General features: G+C 36.6%; 1 protein-coding gene across 1 annotated transcript; it reads left to right on the top strand.

Moving 5' to 3' along the window:
* The first annotated feature begins 13,158 nt into the window (after nt 1-13,158).
* On the top strand, nt 13,159-17,841 carry LOC124326948. Its single transcript, XM_046785661.1, has 4 exons — nt 13,159-13,237; nt 16,968-17,003; nt 17,076-17,277; nt 17,380-17,841. Exons 1-4 carry the CDS (start codon nt 13,159-13,161, stop codon nt 17,492-17,494), a joined length of 432 nt encoding a protein of 143 aa, XP_046641617.1. The 3' UTR covers nt 17,495-17,841.
* Nucleotides 17,842-18,025: the final 184 nt, after the last annotated feature.

Below are 18,025 nucleotides of genomic sequence, written 5' to 3'. Positions count from 1 at the left end.
AAGGAAAAAAGAAGGAAAACAACAACAACAAACATTTTTCTTTTTAGAATCAGCTGGCTTTATTCAATTTGTTTGTGCAATATTGGTGAAGAATTGAGGAGTGTGGAATGTGGATGAAATTCAAAAATTGAGGTCAATCGGCATAAATACAGTGCCAGTGGTTATCAAAAGAAATGGGTCGGGACATAGTATTGGTAGTGGGGCAAAGATAAAATAGCCAACAGGGCCAAGATATGCAATAGTGTGGTGCTGTTGTTGACGAAGAAATAATCCATTCAAGAAAATCGTGCAATTCGAGGGGAGTAGTAGCGCAGAACTATGCCAAGATAGTGAGGATGGATTTCTGCATCAATCTTAACCCGTTTCGAATGGAAAATCATACTAAAATAAAGATCAGAGTTAGAGATTTTTCCTGTTGTGTTTTTTTTAACAAAGTTGAAATTATGGTAGGTTGAGACTTGAAATCTTAAACTTAGTTCTTATAGTAAAAGGAGTATTTAATTCCAGCTCTTCATTTGATAATCCAAATTGTTTATACCATAGGCATAAACGTAGAGTTTCGGTCCTTAAATCTCAATACTCTAATTTGAACAGGGCTAAGGGATGACTTAGAAGGAGCCATTCTTTACTGGATACAAAAAGATTTAAACTTAAGACTTAAAGTTAAGAGATTTTTTAAATAGGGGAGAAAAGAAAGTGAAAGCCTGTATAAAGTTTAATTTTAACCTTATATAGCCCCAACCCCCATACGCTGCGGTTAAAGGAAGGGGAACCCTGCATAGATTTGTGGCTTAAACGCCGAAGCTCGTCTTCGCTCATCATTTCTCCTTCCAAAGTCCGTCAAAATGACAGAAAGACAATTGTACGCTGCCCAATTCAGCTAATCTTCTTTTTCCTTTTGGAAAAATTTTATTTTTATTGGTGACCAGAGATTTGGGTAAGTTAAATATTTATTTTATGTTCCTTTTTGTAAGTAACTTCTATAATCATTTTTATTTATTTGTTAGATTAAATCCCGTGGGAGACTTATACACGCTACCGCTACGAAGTCCCCAGTGAAGATCTGTTCTATTTACCGGTTGCGTGTCATACAACTTCCCGAGGACAATTCGTTATGTCGCTGGATCACTCAACATCGACCAGTACACCACGGTGTTGGAAAGTGTGGCCGCTCCTGGAAGAACTATCGTCTTCTCCCACAGTCCAGTTTATTCCTCAACAAGGCTAAAGGAATGGATTTCAGCCCACAAAATGCCGGACATAATGCCCATGACTTCTATTTGGCGCCAATTCATTCACGAATTCAACAAGTTCGGTCCATTTATCGGGACCGTTAATGAATTGTGGGGGGAAATTGAATATCACTGGAATAAGTTTATATTCAATCAATTTCATGTCCTGACGTCCACCGTCCACCGTTTTTCAAAGCTAAAAAACACAAAGACCGTTTTTGCTATATTCATGGAGACCAGCGTTTGCTATCATTTTGATCCTTCTTTTTTTAAAGTATAATTATTGTTCTAACTATTGGGTCATTCCATCCCAACTCGAATTTTTTCGTCGCGGAAAACAATAGAAATGTCTGATTTTTTTACAGTATGTTCCTTATGTATTAATCATGCACTGTGTAAAATATCAGATTTTTAAAAACAAACCGAAAGCTGAAAATCAAATTCAAAGTTTCTGGTTCAGCAATAAAATTTTAAACCAAAATCGCGATTTTCCCCTTTTTTACCGTTTCCTTTCACGGAAAAGAAAAACAAAATCAATGAAAAAACAGGAAAAAATTCGCTCTATCGAATGGTTTATTTAAAACTTTTATTTTGTTTTAATTTGTTACCATAAAGTTAAGTTAAATTTTAAAACTTTTAAAGGCCCTAGCAAAAATCTCGGACAAGGCAGAAGCTTAAAATTTAATACTTATATCGGGACCCATAGTCTGTATAAGCATAAACATTTTCAGCGTGGGCAAAGTATGCGTGAATTAGTTATAATTATTTTAAATTTTCAAGTTCGGCCGTATCCGTTAACACGGGAAAACCATTTCAGATCATGAGACTCCAGGATAACAGAAGACGCGACCCCCATGGGACTTTGCGTCTTGGGAGATGACGCAAAAAAAGAGCGGGGACTTCCTACAAATTCTTAGAGCTCGTTATCTCATTTCACTCAATGTTGCCATTCTACAAGGTTACCTAAAAGAAAAATGTCTTACGCTGAAGCGTTTTTACTCAGTTGTGTTCTTTTCATCATGGCAAGCAAGAGAAAAACAAAAATAATTTGAAAAGATACAAATTGTGTTAATTGCCATCAGCCATAAGACTATAAAATTTATTTTCAATCACATTAAATTCAGTTTGATCAAGTTTAAAAAGTCGACTACGAATAGTAGTGGTTTTAAGAGAAATGATTTTGCATAACATATTTTTGTTAGTAATCCAGGATGATTCTTTGGTTATCTTATATCCTTTTGCAAATCCGGTGTGACCGTCGGGAGAAAAAAACGTGACGTGAAATTCTCTGTTGACTTCATCAATATTGGAAATTTTTTAGAGATACCAGCGGCCATCAGTTTCATAAACACACGCAACATAATCATCAACTTTACAGGAATCGAAATCAAAAACAGGATTAGGCTCGGGATGAACATTAAACACTTTGAAGTCAGAATCGCCTCCAGAAAGGGACGATGCTTTAATTTGAAAAGAATTGATTGGTACGTAACAGTGGAATGAACGAGTGCCTTTGATAGCCATAGCTTCATTCATTCTTTTTTCAATTGATTTTTCATTTGAAATGACTGATTGAGAGTTAACATAAAAACATTTTATGCCGCTGACGTTTTCTGTTGCCCATTCAAAAAGATCTTGCGGCGTAGTTATTTGACTATTTACATTGCGCTGTAGACTTGCCAATCTAGCTAATCTTTTTAAAGTCCCCCCTATCCCATCGCATGCACTTTTACCATGACAGGAGGCGAAAAAATGCCACTCAGCATCGAGACCATCGAATTCCAAATTATGCGCGCACAGGTTGGCGAAAATTTTTTTGTTTTTGTACTGCGCGCCAGAGCCGTCGGTAAAATATTTGATTTTCTTCAGAGACGGATTCAATGTTTTCAAAAATTGTAAGACTGGCCTTAAAAAGGAATGGACAGAAAGAGTATCGTGCGTCAAGTGATCACTAATAACGGCCATGCTGACACTAATGTCAGTCCCGTCGAACATTTTCATGTATCCTAAAAACGGTAAGAGGGTAGCCTGGTCGTTAGCCCAGTAGTAACCTTGAATCGAATCTTGAATTATAAAAGAAAAATTTTCCGAGAAGTCGCTAACCAAAAGGCAAGTTTCATAGTCGAGCTGCTCTTTACATAATACAAAATGAGCACTTTGATTACGGGCAACGTAATGATGAGTAGTCAAGTTGCCGACGGCAATAACAAGAGAATCAATAAAATCATCTCTAGACGTTTGTACCGTCTCAAGTTTAGTTCCGTCAGTTTGCGCCCATTTTTTGTACGTGATTGTGTCATCTGTTTCATCGCTAATAATGCCTTCGAGATATGTTTCGAGAGAATCAGCTTTTGGGCAAGACGGGCATCTAGTCATCATGCATTCCTATAAAATATGAAGTCAATCAATAACGAAGTCTATGCAAAGCAAATTTGTATAATTAAACCGAGAAGCTAGCGATTTTATATTACCTTGTTGTAAACTGAGCACACTAATTTATCCATCAAATGGTGTCTTTCGTTCATAAATCCTGCGGCATCCAACATAAGTTTTACGTTTTGGTGGTAAAGACATACACACACGAAGTGTGTACCGCTAGCTCCAACATTAATAACGTATGCAGGTCTATGGTCAAAGAAGACGGAAAGCTTGCAAACAGCGCCAACGGAGCTATATTTTTTTTTGTACTCGGCGTACAGCTCTTTGATGTTGATAAGTAACAGACGCTTTTGGATTTTTAATCGTTTTTCGCAGGGCTGCTTTACACTTTTGACATTTTTCATGCCAGGGAGCTGGCGACTGTACTCATCGGAAGTATAGAAATCTATTATTCGCAATTTTTCCTCTGCATTGAATAATTTTGAAAATTAGTTTCAAAATATGTGCGACTTGGGAGTTACTGAAATTTTTACCGTCGCTCAAACAATGGCCATTCTTCTTTTTTGGTGGATGCGCTAAAATACCGCTTTGTATTTTCAAATCATTTGCTTGAGCGGCTTGATATTTTGAAACTCCAAAATAAGCGCTTATTTGCTCGTGTGTCCAACTGCTGGGAGCCAAGGTTAACAATGAAAGTTGGTTGGATCGATTATTTGTTGAGTTGGCCTTAGGGAGAAAAATATAAGAATCTTGCAAGTTCACTCTCAATTATATATAAATATATAATACCTTTTCACGCACGCTATTCAATAATTCACTGTAATCATTAGCATTGAAAGACGACAAATCTTCACTTTGAAGAATGTTACGCTTCACTGTGTCAAGGACATCACTACAGATTCTCAAACGGCGCTCTGAACCACTTCTATCCAACTCGACAATGGGACTTATAATCGACGCATTCGAAAGAGCACTAATAACTCTCCTCGGTGTGATTACTTTCTCCTTCGGGCTATCAAAATATAACGCTCCACTAGAATTTAAATCCTCTATAGTTGGAGTAGTTTGATGTGATTGATTGAAGTCCTCGGATTCCAGAAATTCTAGACACCACTTACACAGTTTTAATCCAGGAATCAATCGAATGTTACTAGTTGCCGCAAACACATAATCACTGAGTTTAAGACTTATTAATTTCTGACCGCACACTTGTTTTCTGTGTTTCTTTAATGGATCACAGCAATGCTTCGTCTGAAATGTCGTGCTTACAAAGTAAGTAAAATAAACGCATTGATGGTGCAAACAAATTGACTTGATGTAATCACTTCCAACTCGCAACTTAATAACACGCTGATCGTCAACAGGCAATTCGTCTAACACGATTAAATTTTTCACAGTGCACTTTGCATAATATTCCTTGAAAAAGTCTTTTTTCGTAAATTTTCCAACACTACTGAGTAAAAACGCTTCAGCGTAAGACATTTTTCTTTTAGGTAACCTTGTAGAATGGTAACATTGAGTGAAATGAGATAACGAGCTCTAAGAATTTGTAGGAAGTCCCCGCTCTTTTTTTGCATCATCTCCCAAGACGCAAAGTCCCATGGGGGTCGCGGCTTCTGTTATCCTGGAGTCTCATGATCTGAAATGGTTTTCCCGTGTTAACGGATACGGCCGAACTTGAAAATTTCAAATAATTATAACTAATTCACGCATACTTTGCCCACGCTGAAAATGTTTATGCTTATACAGACTATGGGTCCCGATATAAGTATTAAATTTTAAGCTTCTGCCTTGTCCGAGATTTTTGCTAGGGCCTTTAAAAGTTTTAAAATTTAACTTAACTTTATGGTAACAAATTAAAACAAAATAAAAGTTTTAAATAAACCATTCGATAGAGCGAATTTTTTCCTGTTTTTTCATTGATTTTGTTTTTCCTTGCCGTGAAAGGAAACGGTAAAAAAGGGGAAAATCATGATTTTGGTTTAACGCCACGAAAAAATTCGAGTTGGAATGGAATCACCCTGCAGCCAAAAAAAACTGTCAAATTTTTTCTGCCAGAAGAAATTGACGAATTGTAAGGCACTTAAGTTCAAGGAAATCGGTCGCAGTAATCCATTAGAATATTATTAAGGTAAAAAAAAATATTATTGTAGCATTTATTTACGTTTACCGAGGGAAAAAGGGAGAAAAGGGAGGAAAGGAAAAAATGAAAAAAAGAGGGGACCAGACTTTCCTTTCCTCCCTTTTCTTCCTTCGGTCACGATTAACCCGAAAAGCCTATTACCATGCCACATGGGGCGAGCCAAAATAAAATCTCCTGTTCACGGCACCCCTTCACACTGCAACGCGCTGCTAAGGAGTCGGCTTGACCCATACCTTTGGATCTAAATAAGGTCTATACAAAGATATTTTGAAATTGATTTCAAAATTTACATTTATAGACAACAGTTACTTAGTGTGTATCATTTAACACCATTTTGTGTTTTTATATTCGAACTAGATCTACATGGTGATCAAAATGAAAATGATTTGTACTGAGGCAATTGTTTTATAATGTAGAGGTAAGTGAGTCAACTGTCATATGTAAACATATCATAAAAGCACCCTCAACATGACATGAAGGAATGTATAGGGCTCTTCGGGGTCGGTTTTATTTAGCCATTTTATCTGACAACGTTGCGTGACGAAGCAGATACGGTAGGTCTCTGCAAAGGGCAAGGAATAGAAAAACATATACCTGGCAACCGTTCTTACTAAGTATATTCATCGGCATCCGATAAGATGACGCTGTTCCTCTCAAAGGTATCGAGTTAACAATAAGAATCCAAAATTATTTTATGAAATCGGATAACTTAGAGAGAAAAACTCGCGAGCCAAGCGAAGGATCGGATAAGGCATTCACCATCCAATATTTACCAAACCGTATCCGATTCAAATATTTGAATTTTATATCTGTTGCTTAATATTTCATATTTTACTTACTGTTTATTTATTTTATTTTGATTTCTTACGGGAACCTCGAAGACCAGAACGGGATGATGCCAGCATAGGATCCTACGAACTATGCAAAAAAATTTAACTATGCTGCGATGGAAGATCGAAGAAGCGAATTTAAATTCGCAGAAAGCAACATTGCCCGATTTTCGTATAGCATGGAATTTATTGGATTTGTGAAATTAAGTGAAGTCCAAAGAACCACTAATATAAAAATTTATTTAACCTTATTCTAATTGCATGGATAAAGTTCATTAATTTATTTAAATCAATGATAAGAAATAAAGAAATTTTAAATTCCTAATTCTTTATGCGAGTTTTATCACATTTTTCAAACAAAATTCAATGTTTTTTTCTGTGGCAAGGACTTATGGCCTCTTACGGCACTACGTCCCCCTTTTTTTAAAATTTCTGGATCAGCCGTTAAAAATTACCCAAATTAAAAAAATGAGCATTATCATCGATAAGTGGGCTATCGTTTGATGTGTGACGCATCTAGGTGAATGTTATACACTGAACGGTGTATGTGCATTCAGGTGTACAAAATTTCCCCTTTTCCCATTATCCCGCCGCCATTTGCCTTGTTTGTGTACCCCCTTAAAATGTCCCTTTTTCCTTTCTTGATAAATTTTTACCCAAAAGTCAGACGAACTTCTCATTTTTCCCCCGTAAAAACAATAAGCTAAACTTTATTCTTGTATTATCAAATAATTCTTTACCCTACATTTACTCCCTAAATTTAGTCGATTTCTACCACCCAAAATTTTGTTTCCCTTCCACGTAATACTTATCATAGTCGGACAACTATATTATACTATATTGTACAACTATACTATATTGTCTTTTTCAACCGCTGGGGGACTAGGGTGTGAAATGACTAGCTACATGTGTAGTTGTGGGACATGCACACATCCACCCCTTCTGATTATTATTCACTGAGCCTTTGTTGTTGATATGCATCCTCGATTTTTAAGAGGAAATAATAAAGGAAGATATTTTTACTATAGGATCAATAATTACCTCAATTTGGATTTCTTACAAAGTGTCAGTAGGTGAAGTGGTTATAGAGCGTTAGATTGAGATGGATCAAATGTTGTGTTTTAACATGGCTTTAACTGGACTCGCTATTTGGTTGAATTTTTAATCCGTTATTGAAACGGAGTATTATTTTTTGTAGTCAGCGCCCTTTTTTTCTAACCACTCCCCTCAAAACCAGAGAATTCATTCCAACGATGAATTTAAATTTTGATTTCTATGCATGTGCTGATCAGACCGTAACACACAATGAAAATCCTTCTAAATTTATATAATTAATCATAAATATGTATTTATATACAGTACCCACCAAACTATTAGGTACACCCCCCTATTTTCAGTGCATTCTTATGGCACTACGTGTCCTAGAAAAAATGCAATAACTCTTGAACCGCTTGGGCTAGATTTTTTTCCTTTTGGCCCTGAGTAGATCTAATGATGATCTACATTTTTTCCACACATGAAGTTGTCGTAGGATTAACCCCCACGGCGCTACGGTATCGTTCAGTTTATTAGGTACACCCGTTTTCCCCCCATATGCGCCGTGTTAAATACGGCGTTTTCAAAAATTTACAAAAAATACTAAAAGTAAAGCTAAAATTTTTTTCTTTGTGCCAAAAGAAGCACAATTCTTCACTCTATACGAATATAAAGAATGATTTACAATAAAATGAATTCAGAGAACCCTTCCCTATACCTCAAAGTTTTCCACTTCAAAATTTGTCGAAATTTTTAAAGCCTATGGGGGCGACAGTGCAAGTGTGTAGTAAAAAGTACAAATTTTGAAGTGGAAAACTAAAAAAAAAAGTGGAAACAGACAGCTTGAACTGGAGTCCCTTCCGGTATCCCAACTGCTATTGTGTGCTCTTGATCTAGACTCTTTTCTTCCCAGTCTAATTAAATTTTAATTTTTTTTTATTTAATGCTTTTTTATAATTTATGTACAGTATGTCCATTTCTAAAATAGGGGTTCCGATTTGGAACTTCACTACCTAATCAAAAATTCACAGTTGTTTTAGATTTGTGAAGAAGAGAATTATGAAGGGAGTTTTCAGCTAAACTCCTTAAGTATGATCTCGGAATCATATGTTTCTGTGATTGAAGAAGTTGGTAATGCCAGAGCAACATGTCCTCTCCGACTTAAGACAAGGCTTTGTCTGAAACTTTTTCATGTAACAGACAAACACATGTCTTAAGTTTTCCTTATTTTTATTTCATTGCCTCCTTATATTTATTATACATTTATTTTATCCCCTTTCAATTCACAGCATAAACGTCCAAACGTTTATATTCCCTTTCATAATTTTATTTAAAAAAAATTCTGTTTTAATCGTATGGGTGACATAAAAAATTTCAGACAAAGACATGTCTTAAGTTTTCCTTATTTTTATTACATTGCCTCCTTATATTTGTTATACATTTATTTTATCCCTTTTCAATTCACAGCATAAACGTCCAAACGTTTATATTCCCTTTCATAATTTTATAAAAAAAATTCTGTTTCAATGGTATGGGTTTCATAAAAAATTTCAGACACAGCCTTATCTTTAGTCGCAGAGCATGTTGAGGGTTGCACATTTTGAGAATTTTTTTTTCTTTTTATCTTAGCATTTCTTTAAAAAACTTAAACCTTTGCGTAAAGCAATTATCAAGTTTACTTCAAGATTTGAAAAAAAACATTTATTGAAAATTCTTCCCATTTTCATTGTTGGAGCTTGGATACGTTGCTTAAAAAGTCGGTAAATTTTTAATGTGTAGATATTCACAATATGCCTCCGGCGGTAAAATTTGCAGGGTAGAGGTTTTGTTATATTGACTCCGGCGGTAAATTTGCAGGATAGAGGATATTAACGCTTTGCCTCCGGCGGTAAATTAGTAGTGTAGAATTTTTCACGCATTGCTTCTGGCTGTTTTTTTTCAATATGTATATTCTTTAATTTTACTGTTTAGTTTTGTGTAAAAATTTTTTTTTTCGCGAAATTTTGACTTGTCTGAGTCATGGCTAACAAAAGCATCCGTAAAAAAAAATTTATCCTTATAAAAAGTAAGACTATAACTGAAATTGAACCATGAATCTCTTTATTACTAAGCCAGTGCTATAACCATTATGCTATTACAGATTAAAAATTTTATCATTTAAAAAATATATATATTGTTTTGCGTCAACGCCGTGTTTTTTACGTGAAAAATTTTCTATTACGATATATCGTCGGTACCACATCTTGGCTGCGCGTACCCATCCCCTGAAACGCCGTTATTCACGATAAACGATGTAGCCGAGAGTGGGCTTGAACCACCATACTTGACATCTTAAAACCAGAGCCATAGCCACTACACCGTCAGCTGCTGCTTGTAAACCTTTGCTAGATTCAATTGGCCTCCGGCGGTAAATTTGTAGGGTAGAGATGTTCACGCATTGCCTGACATAGGATATTCACGCACGATTGAATTAAACGGACGCGACAACGAATACGATTGCGGTCACGGGGCAGACGAGTAGCGCACGATCGTTCATTATTTTAGTGCTTATTGCGGGTCCGTCCGTTATTTTAGCGCTAAGCGAAATCTGTACCATGTTTTAAGCGGCTCGCACAGCAATAAACAGTTTCGTTGAATATTTTGTGCTAGATCTAGCACTAATCTAAGCGTGCGTGGCGATAATGATTGAATTTTGTTTAACTTTTGTGAATTGCGCTAAACGTAGCGCAATTAAGTTCATTGATAGCATTTACGAAACGAGGAGAACCAGCTAAAATAAATATTTTCAGCGAAAAATCGATAAGTCAAATATTTCGTGCTAGATCTAGCGCTATGTAAGCGCGCTTGAGATTAACGCACGCGCGATGCGCTAAATTCTGTACAATACATTTCACATATAATTTAAAAAACGCTTAGCGCCACTTAACGCACATCGCATTTAAGTAAAATGAACGGGCGCACTTCTCGTAAATTTTGGCTTGAAATTAATGGCGCTAAATTTTGCGCATCTTGCAGACGCATACACATAGGCTAAAAGAGCGCCTGAAATTTGATCTATTGGCCTGTATAGAAATGTACAGTCACGCGCATGTCTATTTTTAGTGATTATTGCGGGTCGGTTCGCCATTTTAGCGCTAAGTACCGCCTGTCTACTGTTTTGGGCGGCTCGCTCTAAACAAATAATTAATTTAATAATATCGCGCTAGATCTATAGCGCTACTATGCGCGCATTGCGCTAATTTTTTTCTTCTTAATAACTTACGCGCGATTAAAAAACTTTTGTGTGCTACTTAACGCGCATCACACTAAACGAGCTCTCTCATCAATTTTCATATGAAATTTATCCCGCTAATATTTTAACCATAAAATTCACTTGCTGGCGACGACACGTACACAGATTAGTCCGATTATGGGTTTCACGACGGTCGATCTGTCCCGGTTGATCGGCTACACGTCGTTGACGGCTTTTCTTTACGGCCGAGAGACCTCGCTACTCAATAAATAAAACAAATTATAATTTAAAACCAAAATTTGCGAGAAGCGCGCTTGTTGCATTTACTTAAATGCGTTGCGCGTTAGCCTTAAGTAGCGCAGAATATTTAATTTAGCGCTTGCGCGTTTCGCTAATAAAATAATGAAAATAACCGCGCTAAATTTCGCTTATCGTGCACAAGTTTATCACAAGTAAATGACAAGCGCAATGCGAGCTTACATCGCGCAAAATGCAGTCTAGATCTAGCGCTAAATATTTGACTAATCTATATTTCGCGCTAAATATTTTTTTACCTGGATATCCGGGTTTCGTAAATTATATAATGAACTTGATAGCGCTACGTCTAGCGCATCCCGCAAAAGTTAAGCACAAATAAATCATTAGCGCCATGAGCGCTAAGAAAGATAGCCCTAATTCTTGCTCGAAATAATTGACTTCGTTATTTTTCGTGCAGTGAGCCGCCAAGAACGGGATGGGCGACGATTACGCTTAAATAACGGACGGGTGCGTGTGCTACTCGTCTGACCGCTGTCGCCACAATCGTTTTCCTTGTCTCGCCTGTTTAATAAATTTTAGTGTGATGCGCGTTAGGTAGCGCAATAACATATTTATTTAATCGCTTTCGCGTTTCGTAATAAATCTGACGAAATGGATTTTCGATAAAGTATAGCGCATCCGGCATCGCGTGATATAGTGAAGCGCAAGTAAATTATTAGAAGCCTACCACGCGTTTAAAAGTGTATGCTGTTATTTCCGCTTTGCCAGCAGCCTGAAATAGCGGACAGGCGACATAGCGCTAGATCTAGCACGAATTATTTGACTTTTTTAGCGCTAATGTCCGTTTCTGAGCGAAGAACCACCTGTCTATACTGTTTTAGGCGGCTCACTCCGCGCAAATAATTAATTCAAAAATATCGTGCTAGATCTAGCTCATAAGCGCGCATTGCACTAATGATCTGGATAACTTGCTTGTGATAAGCTTAATAGCGCACGATAAATATCATCATAAAATTTAAGAAACGAGCAAGTGCTAAAAATAATATTTTACCCTTAAATTCCGTGCTGGCCAGACTAGTGAGACTACCGCTTGCTTGCAACGACACACATGTGGTTCATGTAGTCTCAAAGGGGCAGTACTGCAATCCCGGAATTAAACGGTGAAATATTACCGCAATAAATTTCAGCCCAAACTTTGCGGGATGTGCTTCCGTTGTATTTACTTTAATTCGATGCGCGTTAAGTAGCTATATGAATTAATTTTTTAAATAGAATTGAATTTTTTCTTTAATATTATGATAAAATTCATGGCAAAGAATAGTAAATAACAATAAATAGCAAATTGTGCGTAAGTTAATCTTAATTAAATCATAAGCGTCATGCACGCTTATTAGCGAGAAATCTAGCGCGAAATATTTAACGTAATTATTTTAATGGAGCGAGCTTATGAAACAGTGGACAGGCGACGCTTAGCGATAAAGTAACGTGTGATGCTCAAAATTTTACACAAAACTAAACAGTAAAATTAAAGAATATACATATTGAAAAAAAAAACAGCCGGAACCAATGCGTGAACAATTCTACGCTACTAATTTACCGCCGGAGGAAAAACGTTAATATCCTCTATCCTGCAAGTTTACCGCCGGAGTCAATATAACACAACCTCTACCCTGCAAATTTACCGCCAGAGGCCATGTGTGAATATCTACACATTAAAAATTTACCGACTTTTTAAGCAACGTATCCAAGCTCCAACAATGAAAATGGGAAGAATTTTCAAAAAATGTTTTTTTCGAATCTTGAAGTAAACTTGATAATTGCTTTAAGCTAAGGTTTAAGTTTTTTAAAAAAATGCTAAGATAAAAAGAAAAAAAATTCTCAAAATGTGCAACCCTCAACATATGCTCTGCGACTTAAGATAAGGCTGTGTCTGAAATTTTTTATGTCACCCATACCATTAAAACTTGGGCTAACTCTCTCCGAAAGTGAAATGAATAACATATCATCAGTTGAAGTCAGCAGAAATTTCCGTTCGTCCACAAAGCAACCATGGGAGATCCCGCCCCTCACATACAGCAACGCTACAGCAGCAGGAATACGAATGCTAGCGGCAAAACCAAACAGCGCAGTAATTTTTGTAGCAACTGCACCACACGAAAAGGGAATCCTGGCCCGGAGTGCGCTTTGTTCACCAACTGTGAGAGAAACCCAAGAAGTACTATTTCCATCGTTCATCTCCTCAACCCAAGCTGAGATAGGAGCAATACACCTCGCGATCCAGAATGCGGCAGCAAACAGTTCACATTTCGCCACCTGCAATATAGTCAGCTGTTCCAAACCAGCTCTGAATAGAACATTGACGTTCAAAAAAATTTCTCCAACAGCGTCCGAGAGTAGAGAAATGATCCTTGCAAATGGTGATTTATTCTCATTTCACTGGCTGTCGAGCAATGATTTTCTGGAACTGAACGACATAAATAGCGTTAAGTCCACCCCTACCAGTCTAGCGATTACAAATACGGAAGTTTCGCTGTCTACTCTCAGAAAAAAAATCAGCAACAAGATTCAGAAGCTATGGAAAAAGGAATGGTCCGAAAACACTAATAAAGGTGCCATCACAAGGAGTTTCTTCCCCTCCCCAGCCGATGCATATCTGCTGAAGGGTGTTTTCATCAGCCACCAAATCACTCAGTTATTGACAGGTCACTGTCAACTAAACCGCCATCTCTTCAAAATCAAGAAAATTCAGTCACCAGTGTGTGACTGTGTCACCGAAGAAGAATCCATCGAGCACTTCCTTTTCACGTGCTGCCTGTTCACAGCGCAAAGGAAAACATTCAAAGAAGCTTGCTTGAAAAAAATAAGGGACTATCCACCCCCACTAACAACAGTAGCAACGTCATCAGCCATCTGGAAAGCACTTCTAAATTTCATCAAGGAAACTCGGCGATTAGATCACAAAAGAGAAGAGTGAAACCCATAGTAATAGCGCACATCTTTTAATTTTTATCCGTCTTACAAATTGTTTTAATATATCCACCACACTATCACTTTCCTACTTATCCGCCTTGAAACTCAGTCATACCCTCCAACTATCCTTTCAAATCCGTCTTCGTAAAATTAAAAGATGAAACCTAATGCAAAAGCAAACCCCTGCTCCTATACATATCAAATTTATTATATTTACAAAACCTATGTCTCCATATTTGTCTTTTAGTTGTGATAACATTCATGTATAGTTTATGAGCACAGGCAACACTCAAGTCTGAGTAGGCCTGGTAATACAAAAAAAAAAAAAAAAAAAAATACCATTAAAACAGAAATTTTTTTATAAAATTATGAAAGGAAATATAAACGTTTGGACGTTTATGCTGTGAATTGAAAAGGGATAAAATAAATGTATAACAAATATAAGGAGGCAATGTAATAAAAATAAGGAAAACTTAAGACATGGCTTTGTCCGAAATGTTTTATTTCACCCATACTATTAATACAGAAAATTTTTTAGAAAATTATGAAAGGGAATATAAACGTTTGGACGTTTATGCTGTGAATTGAAAAGGGATAAAATAAATGTATAACAAAAATAAGGAGGCAATGTAATAAAAATAAGGAAAACTTAAGACATGTCTTTGTCTGAAATTTTTTATGTCACCCATACCATTAAAACAGAAAATTTTTTAGAAAATTATAAAAGGGAATATAAACGTTTGGACGTTTATGCTGTGAATTGAAAAGGGATAAAATAAATGTATAACAAATATAAGGAGGCAATGTAATAAAAATAAGGAAAACTTAAGACATGTGTTTGTCTGTTACATGAAAAAATTTCAGACAAAACCTTGTCTTAAGTCGGAGAGGACATGTTGTGCCAGAGACATTGTTGTTTTAAACCTCATTGAAGAAGAAAATATTGTTTTACCAATGGATGGTGATATTGATGGAACACTGTTGATTGGTGTAAACTATACACCGGGCTCGTTAGTAGAAGGGAATTTTGCAAAAATGTAGGGGAGACCGGGGCTATGTGGGACATTTTTTTTCTTTACGCTGCCATTTATATAAAAATTAAAATTCTGAAAAAATTAAAGTATAGGGGTGATTCCCTGGCATTTATTTACATTTGGTAATTTTCTTAATTTTTTTCGTTGATTCGTTTAAGAGTTATGTGATGAAATGCCAACATGAAAAAATGCCGAAAAACAAAAAATTTTGGGTTAAACGGAACAGAGCCAGGGGTAAAATTGAACATCGTTTTTCTCTGCAACGGCTGAATTATATTTATTAAATAATGCACTGGTGAAAAGGAAATTCATTTCCCTTTCAGAAGTGCTGAATTTTTATTTATTTTATAAAGTAGAAGTGGAGATACTATAAAAAAAGTTTTTTCGATCATTTTTCCTTTGTTTTTGTTGCCAGGGGACGTTTTTCTGGAAATAACGTTAATCTGGCAATACCTGTTTTACCCCGTTTTCCATGTCCCGTTTAACCCGAACCCAAACAACATTAAATAAACTAAATTATTAAATACTTAGGAACCCATAACAAAAACAAAATACAACACCTTAAACTAGAATAAAATTGCTATCAGATAGTTATTTGGGTTTTACAAAAATATTGATTTAAGTATCAATAAAATAAAAAACTAAACGTCTTAAATATTTTTTCAGATTCCCATTTTTTAAATTTCCCATAGAACAAGAAAAATAAATCACAATTTCAAGAAATGAAGTTTGTTCAAGAATGAAACCAAGAATCACGTGATAAATAGGCCACTTCCTGCGTTTTAGAGGCGGGCCACGGAGTGGAAACTTTAAACGTAAATAACTCGTAAAGTAAATTTTTCCCAGCTATAGTATGATTGGGAGATATTTTTTTTTCTCTTATTTTTAATATGTTTTATTTTTATTTTATTTTTTTTGCGCCATCCCCTATTGATGTTTTTCTTATTTTTAAAAGAAGCACGACAGTTCTACATTAAAAAGTTATTTAGTTATCAATTTATTTATTTTAAAAGCACCCTGTGGGGTAAGTTGTCAGAAATTTTGAGGGGCATGTTGGCATACTGATAACTTACCAGAGGGTGAATTGCAAGTTTTCAAAATTGGACGTAGATATTTTAGAGCAATGGAGAATCGTCAGCAGCCAACTTACCCCGTAGTTGGGGCAAGTTGACAGTTTTTTTTTTCTTGCAGTTTTTCTCGATTTCACAATTTCGTGTAAATGAACATTGTAAACAAATACGAACAATTCATAGAGAATTGAAATCTGAATCGGATTCATTCATTTTACCAGTAGTGTGCTCAAAAAATTCAGAAAAAATGCACCTGCCAACTAGCCCCCCTCTCCCCTACAACAGATTAGCAATTGCATTCGCTAATCAAAAAGTTCCTTAAACAGATCAACACGATTAGGTAATCAAAACATCTATTAACAGATGTTAATCAGCTAACTTAGCTAACCACGAAATCGCTGTGAAAAACCAAAATTATCTTGCGTTGCCAGTCTGCTACTCACTTTTTTTAGCAAGCAGGGATAACATATTTGTTTTTGATAAACCTACCCCAAAACCTTCAAATTTCAAGGAGATCAAGTAGATCCCTAGCAAAATATGATTCCTTCTCAAGCGACAAATGTTTCCTCAATTCAATTAGAGAGAGAACTGACGGAAAGAGGATGGTTTCATTTGCACCTGACACCAAAGTAAAATGCAAAAGTAAAATCAAAACTTTTTCCGTTCTTGACCCAATTGGCAAAGAAGGAACCAATTCGAACACACCCAGACCCCTCCCAAACGAATAATTTTTTTCCCTTCACTCAACTATAAAAGCCCCGATAGGGAAGATGAAAAGTATCAGTTGTTCTACAAATCAACCGAATTCAACATGAAGTTGGTAAGGAGATGACACGCAAGGCATTTAATCAGTCAACAGTCGTCGAATTCATTTATGCTTTAATTGCCTCAGACTTTGCCCCTTCCAGCTACAAGCCGGAATACAAAGCCCCAGCTTACGCTGCCCCAAGTTACTCTGCTCCGGCTTACGTTGCCCCAAGCTACTCTGCTCCGGCTTACGCTGCTCCGGCCTACGCCAAGGATAACAAATACGCCGGCATCACCGTCACCAGCCAATCTGATGAGCGCAATCTCGACGGCAGCAGCCAGTGGAGGTAATAAAAATCAACGAAATGTTAATTCTACTTTATTTACTAGTTATAACCTTGATGGATTCAATCGGTTAATCATTTCTTGATAATGATTAATATGTGCAGCTACGCCCAGTCTAACTACACGACCCGCGAGGAATCGCAGGTGCAGAAGAAGATGCAAGGCGTCGCCTACGACTCTTACGGCAAAGCAACTTACGAGGATGTGATGGGGATGTGATGGGTAACACCAACAAGGGATCTTCTTACTGGGTTTCCCCCGAAGGCGAGAAATTCACTTTGACCTGGGTCGCTGATGAGCAGGGATTCAAACCCAAGGGCGACCACTTGCCCGTCGCTCCCGTTCACGTCTACGAACTCCCCGTCGCTCCCGTCCATGAATACGAACTCCCAGTTGCTCCCGCTCTCCCATACAAACGCACCGGACTCGGTTATTCCGGCAACAGTTATTACTAAATTATTAAATTATTAGACCAATGGATGCATAAATGATGTCATATTTTATGTTGTCTTCGCGTTAACGTTGAGTGTGATTGTATAAAAAAATATAAACCATCAAAGATTAAATCAAGTTTCCTAAGTTCTACTTTCACTTTTTACGAACTTCTAGCCGAGACTATAGTGATAAGACTAAATTACTGTCCAACTTATTTTAAATTAATTTAATGGTTTTATTTAAGGAGAATGGAGACACACCCGGGAAGCGGGAACACTTTACGTGATTCGATATAAACCATTTTTGTTTTATTAT

This window comes from Daphnia pulicaria, chromosome 2 (genome assembly GCF_021234035.1).
Source record: "Daphnia pulicaria isolate SC F1-1A chromosome 2, SC_F0-13Bv2, whole genome shotgun sequence".
In the NCBI taxonomy this organism is placed as follows: Eukaryota; Metazoa; Arthropoda; class Branchiopoda; order Diplostraca; family Daphniidae; genus Daphnia; species Daphnia pulicaria.
The sequence above is the reverse complement of the archived record's forward strand: the minus strand, read 5'-3'. Positions and strand labels throughout refer to the sequence as shown.

What these genes read in the sequence shown, in the direction of transcription:
- LOC124326948 (XM_046785661.1), top strand. Translation starts at nt 13,159, where the DNA reads ATGGGAGATCCCGCCCCTCACATACAGCAACGCTACAGCAGCAGGAAT. An exon ending in CGGCAAAACCAAACAGCGCA is followed by an intron (nt 13,238 to 16,967) that starts GTAATTTTTGTA and finishes GAAAAGTATCAG; the next exon opens with TTGTTCTACAAATCAACCGA. An exon ending in CCGAATTCAACATGAAGTTG is followed by an intron (nt 17,004 to 17,075) that starts GTAAGGAGATGA and finishes TAATTGCCTCAG; the next exon opens with ACTTTGCCCCTTCCAGCTAC.